General features: G+C 45.9%; 1 protein-coding gene across 1 annotated transcript in view; it reads left to right on the top strand.

The window, feature by feature from the left end:
- The window catches only part of MORN1 (MORN repeat containing 1), a 519,059-nt gene that overhangs the window by 29,411 nt on the left and 470,976 nt on the right, over positions 1-18,672 (top strand). Inside the window, exon 5 of the mRNA XM_075329305.1 lies at positions 2,209-2,299. Within this exon, the coding sequence (XP_075185420.1) occupies positions 2,209-2,299 (91 nt within the window). The remainder of the gene's footprint in view (positions 1-2,208; positions 2,300-18,672) is intronic.

Below are 18,672 nucleotides of genomic sequence, written 5' to 3'. Positions count from 1 at the left end.
GCCAAAGGAAAGGAAACCATTTAAATGAGGAGTCTAAATGGAGATGGGAGGCTTCAGTCCTAAGGCTGTCACTAGTCTCAAAACAGCAGGAAGTCAACCATGATAATATCTGACTGTAAGTCCTGTGCTCTTTTCTTTGTAGGCCTCATTCTGTTTTCGGTAACCAGTAGAGTGATGTGTTCTATCTTTGTCTCATCTGTCCGCAATACGCTTTCCCAGAAGGATTTTGGCTAAAGGCCGCTTTACACACTGCAATATCGGTACCGATATTGCCAGCGTGGGTACCCGCCCCCATTGGTTGTGCGACACGGGCAAATCTCTGCTTGTGTCGCACAACATCGCCCGAACCCGTCGCACAGACTTACCTTCCCTGCGACGTCGCTGTGACCGGCGAACCGAACCGCCTCCTTTCTAAGGGGGCGGTTCGTTCAGCGTCAAAGCAGCGTCACTGAACCGCCGCCCAATAGAAGTGGAGGGGCAGAGGTGAGCGGGACGAACATCCCGCCCACCTCCTTCCTTCCGCATTGTGGCCGGGAGGCAGGTAAGGAGAGCTTCCTCGTTCCTGCGGTGTCAAGGCCCTGTCACACACAGAGATAAATCTTTGGCAGATCTGTGGTTGCAGTGAAATCGTGGACATATTGTTCCATTTGTACACAGCCACAAACCTGGCACTGATTGTCCACAATTTCACTGCAACCACAGATCTGCCGCAGATTTATCTCTGTGTGTGACAGGGCCTTCACACGGAGCGATGTGTGCTGCCGCAGGAGCGATGAACTACATCGTTACTGCTGCAGCAACGATATTTGAGAATGGACCCCCATGTCACCGATGAGCGATTTTGCACGTTTTTGCAACGATGCAAAATCGCTCATAGGTGTCACACGCAACGGCATCGCTAATGCGGCCGGATGTGCGTCACCAATTCCATGACCCCAACGAGATCACTTGAGCGATGTCGTAGCGTGTAAAGACCGCTTTGCTCAACTACATTTTAGCAGTCTAACGTTTTTTACGCCTCTGTGTCAGCAGTGGGGTCCTCCTGGGTCTCCTCCATAGCGTTTTATTTTATTGAGATGTGGATGGATAATTTGCCCTTATACTGATGCCCCCTGAGCCTGGAGGACAGCTTGAAATTCTATGGCTCTTGATTGGGGCGCCTTATCCACCATCTGGACTATTCTGCTTTGCAACCTTTCATCAATTTTTCTCTGTTGTCCATATACAGGGAGATTAGCTATAGTGCCATGGCTTGTAAGTCTCTTGATTATGTTGCGCACCGTGGACAAAGGGACATCAAGATCTCTAGAGATGGATTTATAACCTTGAGATTGTTGTTATTTTATAACAGTTATGGTTCTCAAGTCCTCAGACATTTCTCGTCTCCTCTTTCTCTTTTCCTCGCTTAATGTGGCCCACACAGACACGCAATGCAAAAATTTAGTCAACTTCTCCCTTTTTTTATCTGGTTTCAGGTGTGATTTTCATATTGCTCACACCTGTTACTTACCACAGGTGAGTTTGAATGAGCATCACATGCTTGCAACCGAGTTATTTACCCTCAATTTTTGGAAAGGTGCCAACATTTTTTTTTTCTCCACCCATTTTTGGGATTTTGTGTGAAATGATGTCCAATTTTGCCTTTTTTTCTCAGTTTCTTTTTTTGTGTATTGCTCCAGCTCACACAATGGAAATAAACAGATGTGTAACAAAACATGTGTAATTGCAATAATTTTTTGGGAGAAATACTTCATTTTCTGGGTGCCAACACTTTCGGTAATGATATGTATAAACTGAAAAATAAGGAGCGCTGATAGTGTAATACCAACAGATCAGTGAGGTAGATCAGGAAAAATACACTCACCTGAAAAGGTTGTGATAGTCACAACCACTGATAGAACATAGGATGAAGGCGTCTGCTGCAGCCCCACATGGATGTGCATACAAATCAGAGTGAAGAGGGGGTTAATGCCGCGCATCAGCCAAAATGAAGATGTAGCACGTTGATGTTATAAACGTATTCTTTTATTCCATCGGTCTACGCGTTTCGAGGATATACCTCTTCTTCAGGACCAGTACATCAACATAGTAACTATGTTGATGCACTGGTCCTGAAGAAGAGGTATTTCCTCGAAACGCGTAGACCTTGGTAATGATATGTGACAGCTTGTATACATGTCTACATATCATCATACTTTTTTCTATCAGGACATGGCTTACTGGTAGACAAAGATGGACAGACCTACTCTGGAGCATTCCACAACAACAAAAAGCACGGGGATGGACAGATAACATTCCAGTAAGTCTTATTTTATGTATAATCATTACTTCAGATTTTATAGACAGTATCCTTATGATGGGTCATCAAGATCTGACAGATAGGTGTGAGTCTGCAACCAATTAAGGGGGCTGTAGTACACTGGAAGTGGCACAGCTCCATAAATTGTGTTGTGGCCTTTAGTGGTATTTCACACTGGGAGTTTAAGTAGGGTGTGGTGTTGTCCCATTGACCACACCAGGGAGCTGATTACTTACACTGGACAGTATACACCCATACTACCAGACTTCAGATCTCAACCACTCCAGTATCTCTGGCTGGAAAGAACCTGCGCTTCCCGTAGCCTCTGGCCCTGATGTCACCTCCATCATCTGTGATGCCCACTTAATGACCTCTTTGGCACGTAGTGATCGAAGCAGATGTCGCACGGAGCAGGTCGAGGTGGAAATGTGGTAGTTTAAATTTTTAAAACGTATCTGTGTGTCCCATCCTTGAGCATGTCTTATTCTTATCCGTTTTGCGAATCTGGTTCGGCTAGACTCTTACCAGACTCTATGGGGATCCATAAAGGGAACCTGTCAGCAGGTTTTTACCTTATGAGCTGCAGTCACCACCAATGAGCTCTTATATACAGCATTCTAGAATATTATATATTTGAGCAAAATACACATCTCAATCATTATTTCAAAGTATCAAGAAAAACCATTCCATAGTAGTATAAGGAACCAGAAAAAGACAGGAGTTTTTGCAAGGCAATAAAGAATTTTATTCATACAAAAATCGGAAAGAATCACATATTATGAAACAGGCATATAGATTAAAAAGTGCTATAAAGGGGAAAACACCCAAAGATATGTGCGACAGAGCAGCACGCTCATATTACAACCAATACCAAAGGGTATATAAGCCAGGCTTTAATAAATAAGTCATAAAGTGCAATAATATGTCAGGCCTTATATCAATTGGTTATCCATTAATAAAGAGCGTCGCTAATGAGTCCCACAATCAATGAAACACATCCAACGCGCGTTTCACGTCGCACAACTCAGATTCCGCCCTGAGGAAGCTGAGATGTGCAACGCGAAACGCGCGTTGGATGGGTTTCATTGATTGTTGGACGCATTAGCGACGCTCTTTATTAATGGGTAACCAATTGATATAAGGTCTGACATATTATTGCACCTTATGACTTATTTATTAAAGCCGGGCTTATATACCCTTGCTATTGGTTGTAATATGAGCGTGCTGCTCTGTCCCACATATCTTTGGGTGTTTTCCCCTTTATAGCACTTTTTAATCTATATGCCTGTTTCATAATATGTGATTCTTTGTGATTTTTGTATGAATAAAATTCTTTATTGCCTTGCAAAAACTCCTGTCTTTTTCTGGTTCCTCAGCATTCTAGAATACTGCATATAAGAGCCCAGGCCGCTCTGTATAATGTAAAAAACAGCTTTATAATACTCACCTAGGGTGTCGCTCCTCTCGGTCCGGCGCCTCCTCCATCTTGTGCGTTCACCGTCCTCCTTCTCAGCCCCTTTTGCACGATGCATCCTGCATCATCCACTCGACTGCGCTCCTGCACAGGTGCACTTTGATCAGCCTGGCTGAGGGCAGATCAAAGTATTGTAGTGCACATGCGCGGACAGTCTTTGACCTTTTCTCACGCATGCGCATTACTGTACTTTGCTCAGCCTCCAGCAGGGTAGATCAAAGTGCGCATGCACCGGAGCACAATGTAATGCTGTATATAAGAGCTCACTTGTGGTGGCTGCAGCTCATAAGGGAAAAACCTGGTGACAGGGTCCCTTTAAACACAGATGGAAAATGTAAGACAGCTTTTTTAACTTCAGTGTTACAGCCATTTTTCACTGATCCATTGTTAAGAATAAATGAATAAATGTTCAGACAGTTCAAGCAGACTCCCTGCTTCAGTTTTTAAATAACGGATGCAACACAGAGGACACTTGAGAGAAAAATGGAATGTTTTACACGGGCGTAAAAATGGACGGTTGTGTGAATGCGACCTTAGGTTGGTGGCTCCACTGAAATTCGGAGCGAGGGGGGCCAAGTCTGCTGTGAAAAGTTGGTTTGTTCTCCTCTGACTGAGGACCGTCATGGAGTGGTCTCCGCATCCTTCTGTGCTCTCTATTTGAAGTGCCTAAGCTATGAATCGTTTGTCCAGTATAATAAAATAAGATAATCTGTCCTTTGAATGCTTTATGTATTGCTTCTCCACATACACCTAATTGAAATATTAAGGGAATGTATAACCGAAACAAGCTATGCTTAGGGCTATGTAGAATAAGTTTTAGTTCATGAATAAGTAACTAACATTCTTGAATACAAGAGATACTCATTTGTAGTTTTAAATAAGTAACTGACATTCTTGAATAGAAGAGATACCCGTCTGTAGTTTTAGATAAGTAACTGACATTGTTCTATCCATACACTCTCGTCTATGCCTAGACACACCTGAAATGCTTTACTAAGGAATGTTGCTCAAATAAGGGAATAAGCTAGACCAAACCTAATTGGTTGCTTAAGAGACAATGCAGAAAAACTGTATAAGAATGTGATGCTTTGAATACAAGGGTTAGAAGACCTCTACTGTGCTTCTCCCAAATAGAGATACAGTTAGGTCCAGAAATCTTTGGACAGTGACACAATTTTCGCGAGTTGGGCTCTGCATGCCACCACATTGGATTTGAAATGAAACCTCTACAACAGAATTCAAGTGCAGATTGTAACGTTTAATTTGAAGGTTTGAACAAAAATATCTGATAGAAATTGTAGGAATTGTACACATTTCTTTACAAACACTCCACATTTTAGGAGGTCAAAAGTAATTGGACAAATAAACCAAACCCAAACAATATATTTTTATTTTCAATATTTTGTTGCGAATCCTTTGGAGGCAATCACTGCCTTAAGTCTGGAACCCATGGACATCACCAAACGCTGGGTTTCCTCCTTCTTAATGCTTTGCCAGGCCTTTACAGCCGCAGCCTTCAGGTCTTGCTTGTTTGTGGGTCTTTCCGTCTTAAGTCTAGATTTGAGCAAGTGAAATGCATACTCAATTGGGTTAAGATCTGGTGATTGACTTGGCCATTGCAGAATGTTCCACTTTTTTGCACTCATGAACTCCTGGGTAGCTTTGGCTGTATGCTTGGGGTCATTGTCCATCTGTACTATGAAGCACCGTCCGATCAACTTTGCGGCATTTGGCTGAATCTGGGCTGAAAGTATATCCCGGTACACTTCAGAATTCATCCGGCTACTCTTGTCTGCTGTTATGTCATCAATAAACACAAGTGACCCAGTGCCATTGAAAGCCATGCATGCCCATGCCATCACGTTGCCTCCACCATGTTTTACAGAGGATGTGGTGTGCCTTGGATCATGTGCCGTTCCCTTTCTTCTCCAAACTTTTTTCTTCCCATCATTCTGGTACAGGTTGATCTTTGTCTCATCTGTCCATAGAATACTTTTCCAGAACTGAGCTGGCTTCATGAGGTGTTTTTCAGCAAATTTAACTCTGGCCTGTCTATTTTTGGAATTGATGAATGGTTTGCATCTAGATGTGAACCCTTTGTATTTACTTTCATGGAGTTTTCTCTTTACTGTTGACTTAGAGACAGATACACCTACTTCACTGAGAGTGTTCTGGACTTCAGTTGATGTTGTGAACGGGTTCTTCTTCACCAAAGAAAGTATGCGGCGATCATCCACCACTGTTGTCATCCGTGGACGCCCAGGCCTTTTTGAGTTCCCAAGCTCACCAGTCAATTCCTTTTTTCTCAGAATGTACCCGACTGTTGATTTTGCTACTCCAAGCATGTCTGCTATCTCTCTGATGGATTTTTTCTTTTTTTCAGCCTCAGGATGTTCTGCTTCACCCCAATTGAGAGTTCCTTAGACCGCATGTTGTCTTGTCACAGCAACAGCTTCCAAATGCAAAACCACACACCTGTAATCAACCCCAGACCTTTTAACTACTTCATTGATTACAGGTTAACGAGGGAGACGCCTTCAGAGTTAATTGCAGCCCTTAGAGTCCCTTGCCCAATTACTTTTGGTCCCTTGAAAAAGAGGAGGCTATGCATTACAGAGCTATGATTCCTAAACCCTTTCTCCGATTTGGATGTGAAAACTCTCATATTGCAGCTGGGAGTGTGCACTTTCAGCCCATATTATATATATAATTGTATTTCTGAACATGTTTTTGTAAACAGCTAAAATAACAAAACTTGTGTCACTGTCCAAATATTTCTTGACCTAACTGTACATCTATGTGTGGTCATTTTCCTGATTCATATACATCTGCGCAGTACTGATTCAGAATCCTCCTCCGAGACCATGAGAGATCCGGAGGTCTCCCCCAACATCTAAATACATTCATATTTGTTTGCTTTTCTTGATGAGTGATGCTTACCAGGATTCAAACTTACAACCTGTAGCATTGCAGACCAAAACGTACGCATTAAACCACAAGTTGCACTGCTAAGTATATGAAAACTTTCTCTGTCTAATTATCTAAATAGTATTCTTTTTTACACACATATTATACTGGTACATAGAAATGCATCTCTGTACACCAGTACATCTCTAAATACCTGTATAATGGGGGTCAAATAAAAGTATGATGGGTACTAGTGTAGTGGAGACTTGGATGTAGCAGAGTGTAGTGGAGACTTGGCTGTAGCAGAGTGTGGTGGAGACTTGGATGTAGCAGAGTGTAGTGGAAACTTGGATGTAACAGCGTGTAGAAGAGACTTGGATGTAGCAGAGTGTAGTGGAGACTTGGCTGTAGCAGAGTGTGGTGGAGACTTGGATGTAGCAAAGTGTAGTGGAGACTTGGCTGTAGCAGAGTGTAGTGGAGACTTGGATGTAGCAGCGTGTAGAGGAGACTTGGATGTAGCAGAGTGTAGTGGAGACTTGGCTGTAGCAGAGTGTGGTGGAGAATTGGATGTAGCAGAGTGAGGTGGAGACGTGGATGTAGCAGAGTGTAGTGGAGACTTGGATGTAGCAGAGTGTAGTGGAGACTTGGCTGTAGCAGAGTGTAGTGGAGACTTGGCTGTAGCAGAGTGTAGTGGAGACTTGGCTGTAGCAGTGTGAGGTGGAGACTTGGCTGTAGCAGAGTGTAGAGGAGACTTGGCTGTAGCAGAGTGTAGAGGAGACTTGGATGTAGCAGAGTGTAGTGGAGACTTGGATGTAGCAGAGTGTAGTGGAGACTTGGATGTAGCAGAGTGTAGTGGAGACTTGGATGTAGCAGAGTGTAGTGGAGACTTGGATGTAGCAGAGTGTAGTGGAGACTTGGATGTAGCAGAGTGTAGTGGAGACCTGGCTGTAGCAGAGTGTAGTGGAGACTTGGATGTAGCAGAGTGTAGAGGAGACTTGGATGTAGCAGAGTGTAGTGGAGACTTGGCTGTAGCAGAGTGTGGTGGAGACTTGGATGTAGCAGAGTGAGGTGGAGACGTGGATGTAGCAGAGTGTAGTGGAGACTTGGCTGTAGCAGAGTGTAGTGGAGACTTGGCTGTAGCAGAGTGTAGTGGAGACTTGGCTGTAGCAGAGTGTAGTGGAGACTTGGCTGTAGCAGAGTGTAGTGGAGACTTGGCTGTAGCAGAGTGCAGTGGAGACTTGGCTGTAGCAGAGTGTAGTGGAGACTTGGCTGTAGCAGAGTGTAGTGGAAACTTGGCTGTAGCAGAGTGTAGTGGAGACTTGGCTGTAGCAGAGTGTAGTGGAGACTTGGCTGTAGCAGAGTGTAGTGGAGACTTGGCTGTAGCAGAGTGTAGTGGAGACTTGGCTGTAGCAGAGTGTAGTGGAGACTTGGATGTAGCAGAGTGTAGTGGAGACTTGGATGTAGCAGAATATAGTGGAGACTTGGATGTAGCAGAGTGTAGTGGAGACTTGGATGTAGCAGAATGTAGTGGAGACTTGGATGTAGCAGAGTGTAGTGGAGACTTGGATGTAGCAAAGTGTAGTGGAGACTTGGATTTAGCAGAGTGTAGTGGAGACTTGGATTTAGCAGAGTGTAGTGGAGACTTGGATGTAGCAGAGTGTAGTGGAGACTTGGATGTAGCAGAGTGTAGTGGAGACTTGGATGTAGCAGAGTGTAGAGGAGACTTGGATGTAGCAGAGTGTAGAGGAGACTTGGATGTAGCAGAGTGTAGAGGAGACTTGGATGTAGCAGAGTGTAGAGGAGACTTGGATGTAGCAGAGTGTAGAGGAGACTTGGATGTAGCAGAGTGTAGAGGAGACTTGGATGTAGCAGAGTGTAGAGGAGACTTGGATGTAGCAGAGTGTAGAGGAGACTTGGATGTAGCAGAGTGTAGAGGAGACTTGGATGTAGCAGAGTGTAGAGGAGACTTGGATGTAGCAGAGTGTAGAGGAGACTTGGATGTAGCAGAGTGTAGAGGAGACTTGGATGTAGCAGAGTGTAGAGGAGACTTGGATGTAGCAGAGTGTAGAGGAGACTTGGATGTAGCAGAGTGTAGAGGAGACTTGGATGTAGCAGAGTGTAGAGGAGACTTGGATGTAGCAGAGTGTAGAGGAGACTTGGATGTAGCAGAGTGTAGAGGAGACTTGGATGTAGCAGAGTGTAGAGGAGACTTGGATGTAGCAGAGTGTAGAGGAGACTTGGATGTAGCAGAGTGTAGAGGAGACTTGGATGTAGCAGAGTGTAGAGGAGACTTGGATGTAGCAGAGTGTAGAGGAGACTTGGATGTAGCAGAGTGTAGAGGAGACTTGGATGTAGCAGAGTGTAGAGGAGACTTGGATGTAGCAGAGTGTAGAGGAGACTTGGATGTAGCAGAGTGTAGAGGAGACTTGGATGTAGCAGAGTGTAGAGGAGACTTGGATGTAGCAGAGTGTAGTGGAGACTTGGATGTAGCAGAGTGTAGTGGAGACTTGGATGTAGCAGAGTGTAGAGGAGACTTGGATGTAGCAGAGTGTAGAGGAGACTTGGATGTAGCAGAGTGTAGAGGAGACTTGGATGTAGCAGAGTGTGGAGGAGACTTGGATGTAGCAGAGTGTGGAGGAGACTTGGATGTAGCAGAGTGTGGAGGAGACTTGGATGTAGCAGAGTGTGGAGGAGACTTGGATGTAGCAGAGTGTAGAGGAGACTTGGATGTAGCAGAGTGTAGAGGAGACTTGGATGTAGCAGAGTGTAGAGGAGACTTGGATGTAGCAGAGTGTGGAGGAGACTTGGATGTAGCAGAGTGTGGAGGAGACTTGGATGTAGCAGAGTGTGGAGGAGACTTGGATGTAGCAGAGTGTAGAGGAGACTTGGATGTAGCAGAGTGTAGAGGAGACTTGGATGTAGCAGAGTGTAGAGGAGACTTGGATGTAGCAGAGTGTGGAGGAGACTTGGATGTAGCAGAGTGTGGAGGAGACTTGGCTGTAGCAGAGTGAGGTGGAGACTTGAATGTAGCAGAGTGTAGTGGAAACTTGAATGTAGCAGAGTGTAGTGGAAACTTAGATGTAGCAGAGTTAAACACCCGAGTAGGTATAGTGGGGAATCAGCTGAAAGAACAAGTGCATAAATACTCAGGTTGCTTCCTGCCGCCTAAACCGGGTTTACCCTGACCCTCACCCTGACTAGTGAGATGGCCGGTGAGAGCTCTAGTCCTACCACTGCACTAATCATTCACAAGGAAAAGTAGACAAACAGGGGAATCACACAGTGTGAGAGATGGGCAGGGACCAACAAATGTCCAGCGCTTGATAAAATACACAGGTAACATCGGGGACACAATAACAATGGTGGGCCCTGACGCTATGGAGAAGGGAGTGGGGACACCTCCTGCACTCATCTGAGACTGTACCCTAAGCTCCCTAATGTCTCTATACGGGTTCTTTCACCCTGTCACTGATTACATGCCTAGTCCCTCGCTTGCCCTATACTCACCCTGACTAGTGAGATGGCCGGTGACAGCGCTAGTCCTACCACTGCACTAATCATACACAAGGAAAGGTAGACAAACAGGGGAATCGACAAAAAGGATATGCACCAATTTCACAGCTGCAGTCCGACACCAGCACCGCTTCCACCAGAAGGACAACACCACAGTTAGGGATCCAGCAGCAGCAAGGCTCCAGAGGTTACCAGAACAACCTTTCTCCTGTGGCTAGTCTCAAAATGAAAGTTCTATTACCGCCGTTATGTGATGGTAAATGTGACCATTTAAAGGGAATAATAATAATAATTATTATAATAATAATAATAATGGGAATGAGTGTGATCACAAACCGGCTGCATATGGGGAGAATTAGCCAGGAGCTGCCAGCAGAGAAACTGAAAGTAACCCTCGCTGCACCAAAGGAAAGGAAAACATAATTAAATCCAGAGTCTCACAAAGCAAAGGGAGACTCCGAATCCAAACCTGTCACAAGTCTCCTAATGACTGGAGACCATCGTGACAGTTGCACTGTATTTTGCTGGTTGGAGAAGGGGTTAACTGGGAATCAGTCAGTGAGCTCTTTCTTCCGGTCCAGTGGGAGAGATTTGTAACTCCTTTATCTCTTTTTCTGAGCTCTTCTCAGCTGATTTATGGCCACAGACCATATCAAAATTGAATGTTACAAAACAAAGCAAAACTATGCAATTTTTTTTTAATGGAACCCAGTTGCAAAAATAATTTTTAACACATACCTTATGCATTTAAGGCGGCTTTCACACTACGTTTTTTTAACATGCGTCCTGAACGTTTGTTTTAACGCAAAAACGGATCTAGTGCAAATGCGTTTTCACTTCAATGCATTTGCAATGGACTCGCGTCAACATGCGTTCACCTGCATTTGCGTACGTTATAGTGAGGATCCAGCAAGTTGCAGTTTTTTAACTTTTTTCAAAAATGCTACTTGTATTGTTTTTGAGCTGCGTCCAAATACTGCAAATTGCTGGATCCTGACTATACTGCACGCAAACGCATGTGAACACTGGCATGCTGATAGACAGGATCCTGCTTGGCCAGAAACCAGCCTGTGATCACAGTGTCTCTCTCCTCTCTTCTCTCTCCTCTCTTCTCTCTCCTCTCCTCTCTTTCTCCCCTCTCCTCTTTCTCCTCTTTCTCCTCTCCCTCCTCTCTCATCTCTCTATCTCTCTCCTCTCTTCTCTCTCTCCTCTCTGCTCTCTCTCTCCTCTTGCTCTACTCTCTCTCCTCTCCTCTCCCCTCTTCTCTCCTCCCCTCTTCTCTCCTCCCCTCTTCTCTCTCCCCTCTTCTCTCCTCCTGTCTTCTCTCCTCCCCTCTTCTCTCTCCCCTCTTCTCTCCTCCCCTCTTCTCTCCTCCCCTCTTCTCTCCTCCCCTCTTCTCTCCTCCCCTCTTCTCTCCTCCCCTCTTCTCTCCTCCCCTCTTCTCTCCTCCCCTCTTCTCTCCTCCCCTCTTCTCTCTCACCCCTCTTCTCTCTCACCCCTCTTCTCTTCTCTCTCACCCCTCTTCTCTCTCCCCTCTTCTCTCTCCCCTCTTCTCTCCTCCCCTCTTCTCTCCTCCCCTCTTCTCTCCTCCTCTCTTCTCTCCTCCTCTCTTCTCTCCTCTTCTCTTCTCTCCTCTTCTCTTCTCTCTCCCCCCTCTTCTCTTCTCTCCTCCTCTCTTCTCTCTCTCCCCTCTTCTCTCCTCTCGTCCTCTGCTCTCTCCTCTCTTCTGCTCTCTCCTCTCTTTTGCCCCCAGCAGCGTCTGAATTTCCTGTCTATCACGTTCAGTTCCCCTCACTCCCAATCACATGACTCCAATGCCCGCCCATAAATTTCAAGTGACAGGATCCTGTAAAATAACACGTGCGTCTTTCTTTGCAAAAACAGGATCCGCTTTTGCAGCAAAAAACGTTCATGAGGCATGCTAAAAAACGTAGTGTGAAAGCCGCCTTAGGGAAAAAAATGTCCACAGAAGCGGAGAACATCTTTACATTTGTGACTCTAGCCCTCTATCTTTATGTCATTGGGGAGTTTGTGGCTGCCCCCTCCAGCACCATATGCACCGGGAGCGCCTTCTAGCTTTGCTGCTGTACTCCAGACATTCAGGTATAGGTATGGCTGTAAAATTGTGCCCTTGTACATGTGAATCTGGCCTTATAGACACGGCGTAATAAAAGCTGAACATTAGGAAGCCCGGAGGGTAGAACATGACTCCTGCTATACAGCTGATTTGCACCTGTGTCCTGCAGATGAAGTCTCTGGTCTGTAAACACTCGGCCGGTGCTGTGTGTCATCTAACCCTACATGTGCCTGCCAGCGGTGTACCGTCACCCTCAGCGTGCACGGCGGTAATCTGGAGGAACACGTGTTTTGACGTCATGCATTCCAAATGTGTCTCTAAAGCTCCCAGTGTAACGTTAGCTGTTTTCCTGGCACAATCCGCTCTACGCATATTTACTTTGCCCGGCTACTCAACTGTTGGGTTGGCACAGACCGAGCGGCAGGTGCGATCACTTCTAGCAGAGGCAAGCGGCACCCAAGCGACATTGTTATCTGAGAAAAGGGATATCCCACCGAAGAGAGGGGCCGAGGTTCTCAAACACGCCGGAGGGAACACATGGGCTGGTTTCTGCATGACTTTACTAGGATCCACTCCAAACAAATCACAAAGGATTCCATGACACCAGTATATGCTTGCTGTGCTTGGCTGCATTATATACACTGGGTGTGTGTCCTTTTTACTTTTTCTTCTTTTTTTTTTTTACTTTTATTCTGTATCCAAACATGTTTTGGAGCTGATAATTTCTTTCAGTATTATCCTAAACGTACAGACATAATACATGGACTCGATCTGAAAAGCCCCTAAAGAGCCCTTTCAATTGGATTCTTACCTGCAACCATTTATATTTGTGGAATTACCATATTTTTTGGACTTTGAGATGCAGTTTTTAGCATGACATAAGTCCAGAAGCAGCTTCCTATGATGACGGACATGGTGACACAGCCTGGTTTCTCCTCACTGAGAGCTCTCTGTCCTCCAGCCTAATCAGTCTGATCGGTGCAGGGCAGGAGAGTAGCTACAATGGCCTGCACTTCACTAACGCCGCACAGACGCTGCAGGTCATGAGTAGATGATGGACCCTACAGATCATATGATCAGTCACATGCGTGGAAGGAACTTCAAAATTTGGTATAAAGACTAAAGGCTACTTTACACGCTGCGATATTGGTCCCGATATCACTAGCGTGGGTACCCGCCCACATCTGTTGTGCGACACGGGCAAATCGCTGCCCGTGCCGCACAACATCGCGCAGACCCGTCACACGTACTTACCTGCCCGGTGACGTCGCTGTGACCGGCGAACCGCCTCCTTTCTAAGGGGGCGGTCTGTGTGGCGTCACAGCGGCGTCACTGAGCAGCCGTCCAATAGAAGCGGAGGGGCGGAGATGAGTGGCCGGAACATCCCGCCCACCTCCTTCCTTCCTCATAGCGGCCGGGAGGCAGGTAAGGAGAGGTTCCTCGTTCCTGCGGCGTCACACATAGCGATGTGTGCTGCCGCAGGAGCGACGAACAACATCGGTACTGCTGCAGTAACGATAATCGAGAATGGACCACCATGTCACCGATGAGCGATTTTGCACGTTTTTGCAACGATGCAAAATCGCTCATCGGTGTCACACGCAGCAATATCGCTAATGCGGCCGGATGTGCGTCACAAATTCCGTGACACCAACGACTCCGCATTAGCGATGTCGCAGCGTGTAAAGCCCGCTTTAGGGCTACTTTGCACACTACGACATTGCAGGTGCGATGTCGGTGGAATCAAATCAAAATTGACGCTCATCCGGCGTCGTTGTTGACATCGGAGTATGTGAATCCTTTTTACTACGATTAACGAGCGCAAAAGCGTCGAAATCGTATGATCGGTGTAGCGTCGGTCATTTCCATAATTTCAGAAGGACCGATGTTACGATGTTGTTCCTCATTTCTGCGGCAGCACACATCGCTGTGTGTGAAGCCGCAGGAGCGAGGAACTTCTCCTTACCTGCGTCCCGGCTGCAATGAGGAAGGAAGGAGGTGGGCGGGATGTTTACGTCCCGCTCATCTCCGCCCCTCCGCTTCTATTGGCCGCCTGCTGTGTGATGTCGCTGTAACGCCGCACGAGCCGACCCCTTAGGAAGGAGACAGGCGCCGGCCAGAGCGACGTCGCATGGCAGGTAAGTGCGTGTGATAATGTTCGCTACGGCAGCTGTCACAAGATATCGCATGTGCGACGGGGGCGGGTACTATCGTGCTTGGCATCGCTAGCTGATGCTAGCGATGTCACAGCGTGCAAAGTACCCCTTAGTGTGTGCATGTAGGAGAGCTGTGTGCGCATGTAGAAGAGCTGTGTGCGCATGTAGGAGAGCTGTGTGCGCATGTAGGAGAGCTGTGTGCGCATGTAGGAGAGCTGTGTGCGCATGTAGGAGAGCTGTGTGCGCATGTAGGAGAGCTGTGTGCGCATGTAGGAGAGCTGTGTGTGCATGTAGGAGAGCTGTGTGAGCATGTAGGAGAGCTGTGTGCGCATGTAGGAGAGCTGTGTGCGCATGTAGGAGAGCTGTGTGCGCATGTAGGAGAGCTGTGTGAGCATGTAGGAGAGCTGTGTGTGCATGTAGGAGAGCTGTGTGAGCATGTAGGAGAGCTGTGTGAGCATGTAGGAGAGCTGTGTGAGCATGTAGGAGAGCTGTGTGAGTATGTAGGAGAGCTGTGTGCGCATGTAGGAGAGCTGTGTGAGCATGTAGGAGAGCTGTGTGCGCATGTAGTAGAGCTGTGTGCATGTGTAGCAGAGTTGTGTGTATGTAAATGAGCTGTGTGTGTATATAGGACAGCTTTATGTGTTTGTTTTTTTTAGGAGAATTTAGTCTTGTGTGTACATAGCTCTGTGGGTATAAAGAAGAGCTGTGTGTGTATGTAGCAGAGCTGTGTGTGTATGTAGCAGAGCTCTGTATGTATATGTGTATATAGGAGAGTTGGGCTCACATGTAAGAGAGCTGTATTTAGGTAGGAGAGCTATTTGTGCATGTAGGAGAGCTGTGTATGTATATAGGAGAGCTGTGTGTGACCATAAAAGAGCTATATGTGTTGGTAGCAGAGCAGAGTCTTGTGTGTATGTAGGTGAACTGCATGTATATGTAGCAAAGCTGAGCTGTGTGTGTATATGAAAACTGAAGGGGGAAAAAGCACAATAGGGTCTTATCCAACAAACATGACATGACCGGAGAAAACACATGTCTTTGAAATAAAAAGATTTTATATATTTACCTGCATTCAGCGCTCCTTTCTTTGGCTCTGCTGCCTCCTGCTTCTGACCCCCGCTCATTAAATATTCACTGCACCTCGGACCTGAAAGCAGGAGCATCGCCGGGGACAGCATCGCCAGAGACAGGTGAGAATCCAGCAAGCAGTGTGTGTGTGTGCCGTGATGTCCAGGAGGTCATCCGAGTACCCAATGAACTCTGATCAACCCATGAAGTCACCGTCGTAACACTTGCTGTAGGGAGGGTGTCACAGGGTTGTCATCAGGAGGTCATAAGAGTTCATTGGAAACTCGGATGACCTCCTGGACATCACTGCACACAGACTGCTTGCTGTATACTCACCTGTCACTGGCAATGCTATTCCCGGCGATGCTCCGGCTTCCAGGTCCGAGGTGCAGTGAATATTCTATGAGCATAATTAGCGGGGGTCAGAAGCAGGAGGCAGCAGAGCCGAAGAAAACAGCGCTGGAAACAGGTGAATATAGAACTTTTTTTCTATTTCAAAGACAGGTATTTTCTCTCCGGTACGTGTCACACGTATGCAAACACAGATGTCACATGTGTGACACACGTATGACCAAACCCATGTGTGTGGCTTGTACCTAATTAAACACGGACGTCTGAAACCGGCCATAGACAGAGACCTATCAATCAAGGTCAGCAGATGGGGAAAAGCCACCAGGACTCCACCTGTGTAAAGGGCCCGTTACACGCGTCGATTTATCATGTGTTCGCACCCGCCCCCATCGTTTGTGCGTTTTGTTGCCTGTGTCGCACAAAGTCGTTTAACCCCCGTCACACATACTTACCTCTGTAACGACCTCGCTGTGGGCGGCGAACATACACTTCCTGAAGGGGGAGGGACGTTCGGCGTCACAGCGACGTCACACAGCGGCCGGCCAATAGAAGCGGAGGGGCGGAGATGAGCGGGACGTAACATCCCGCCCACCTCCTTCCTTCCTCATTGCCGGCGGGACGCAGGTAAGCTGTGTTCATCGTTCCCGGGGTGTCACACGGAGCGATGTGTGCTGCCGCAGGAACGACGAACAACCGGAGCACAGAAGGACATTCGATTTTTTTGAAAATGAGCGACGTGTCAACGAGCAACGATAAGGTGAGTATTTTTGCTCGTTCACCGTCGCTCGTAGCTGTCACACGCTACGATATCTCTAACGATGCCGGATGTGCGTCACTAACGACATGACCCCGCCGACATATCGTTAGATATATCGTAGCGTGTAACGGGGCCTTTACTGGTCTACATTTTACAGTAAAAAGTTCCATGCTTCTGTCAATAAGCTTGAAATAGTTGCACTTTAGTCTTGAAAAGCACAAAAAAATGGTCTTTTTACTCACTAATGAGAAAAAAATACTTTGCAACGTTAAAAAAGGAAATGCAAAGGATGAAGGCTAAATGTGAGGATACCTAAAAAAACACAATGCAAAACAAATAAAAAACAAACGGAATGTTTACTTAAAAAGGTGCAAGGTAAATAATGAGTAAGGTGCAAAAAAAAAAAAAAACGACAGTGTTAGAACTATTGTTACTCCGGAGAATGATTAGCCTTTAATAAAATGATGTCGGAGGGATATGTCAGCGGCAGGACGACGTGCTGAATCTCCGTCAGATACGGACTCATTTGCTTGAGTGAGCCGTAGTCACTAATGAAGTCCTAATGAAGCTGAGCTGAAAATCATTAAAACAGCCAAGAGTGAAGAATATAAATAGCAGGAAAGCCCGGACCATGGACGGACATCGGACGACGCTATGTAAGCAAAACACATCATTGTAACACATTTCCAAAAACATGGATACCAGAAACAGCGCCACCCTGTCCCCTAGGTCGAATAAGGTATTGCATCTGAGCTCCATTCTAGATACTATACAGCTCTGTCAAAAATTTAGAGACCACTGCAAATTTTTTAGTTTTCTGATTTTTCTCTTTATATTTTTGAGTAAAATATAAATTGTTCTTTTATTCTATAAACTACTGACAGTCTCCGAATTTCCAAGCAATACATTTTGTATTTATTTTCTGAAAATGAGAAATGGTCAAAATAACAACAATGCACAGTGCTTTCACACCTCAAATAATGCAAAGAAAACAAGGTCATAATCCTTAAAGACAAAACAATATTAATAATGTTTTACCTCAGGAAGATTCAGAAATCAATATTTTGTGGGATAACCATGATGTTTAATCCCAGCTTTCATGCGTCTTGGCTGCTTTCCACCAGTCTTCACACCTTTTTTGGGTGACCTTATGCTACTCTTGGGGCAAAAATGTAAGCAGTTCTTTTTTGTTTGATGGCTTGTGACTATCCATCTTCCTCTTGATTACATTCCAGAGGTTTTCAGTGGGGTTCAGGTCTGGAGATTGGGCTGGCCATGACAGGGTTTTGATGTGGTGGTCCTTCATCCACACATTGATTGACCTAGCTGTGTGACATGGCGCATTGTCCTGCTGGAAAAAACAGTCCTCAGAGTTGGGGAACTTTGCCTGAGCAGAAGGAGGCAACTGTTTTTCCAGGATAACCTTGTATGCGGCTTGATTCATACGTCCTTCACAAATTTTAATCTGCCCAATTCCAGCCTTGCTGAAGCATCCTCAGATCATCACCAATCCTCCACCAGATTTCACAGTGGGCGCAAAACACTGTGGCTTGTACGCCTCTCCAGGTCTCTGTCTAACCATTAGACAACCAGGTGTTAGGCAAAGCTGAAAATTAGACTCATCAGAGAAGATTACCTTACTCCAGACCTCTATGGCCCAATCCTTATCGTCTTTGGCAAACATCAGCCTGGCTCTCCTTTGATTCTCACTGATGAAAAGCTTTTTTCTAGCTTTATATGACTTGAGCCCTGCCTCTAGGAGCCTGTTATGAACTGTTCTTGCTGTGCACTTCACCCCAGCTGCCATTTGCCATTCCTTTTGTAGGTCATTGTCATGGCCAGCCCAATCTCCAGACCTGAACCCCATTGAAAACCTCTGGAATGTAATCAAGAGAAAGATGGATAATCACAAGCCATCAAACAAAGAAGAACTGCTTACATTTTTGTACCAAAATGGGCATAAAGTCACCCAAAAGCAGTGTGATAGACTGGAGGAAAGCAGCCAAGACGCATGAAAGCTGGGATTAAAAATCAGGGTTATTCCACAAAATATTGATTTCTGAATCTTCC

Source organism: Anomaloglossus baeobatrachus, chromosome 11 (assembly GCF_048569485.1).
Source record: "Anomaloglossus baeobatrachus isolate aAnoBae1 chromosome 11, aAnoBae1.hap1, whole genome shotgun sequence".
Lineage (NCBI taxonomy): Eukaryota > Metazoa > Chordata > Amphibia > Anura > Aromobatidae > Anomaloglossus > Anomaloglossus baeobatrachus.
This window is presented reverse-complemented; position numbering and strand designations above follow the sequence as displayed.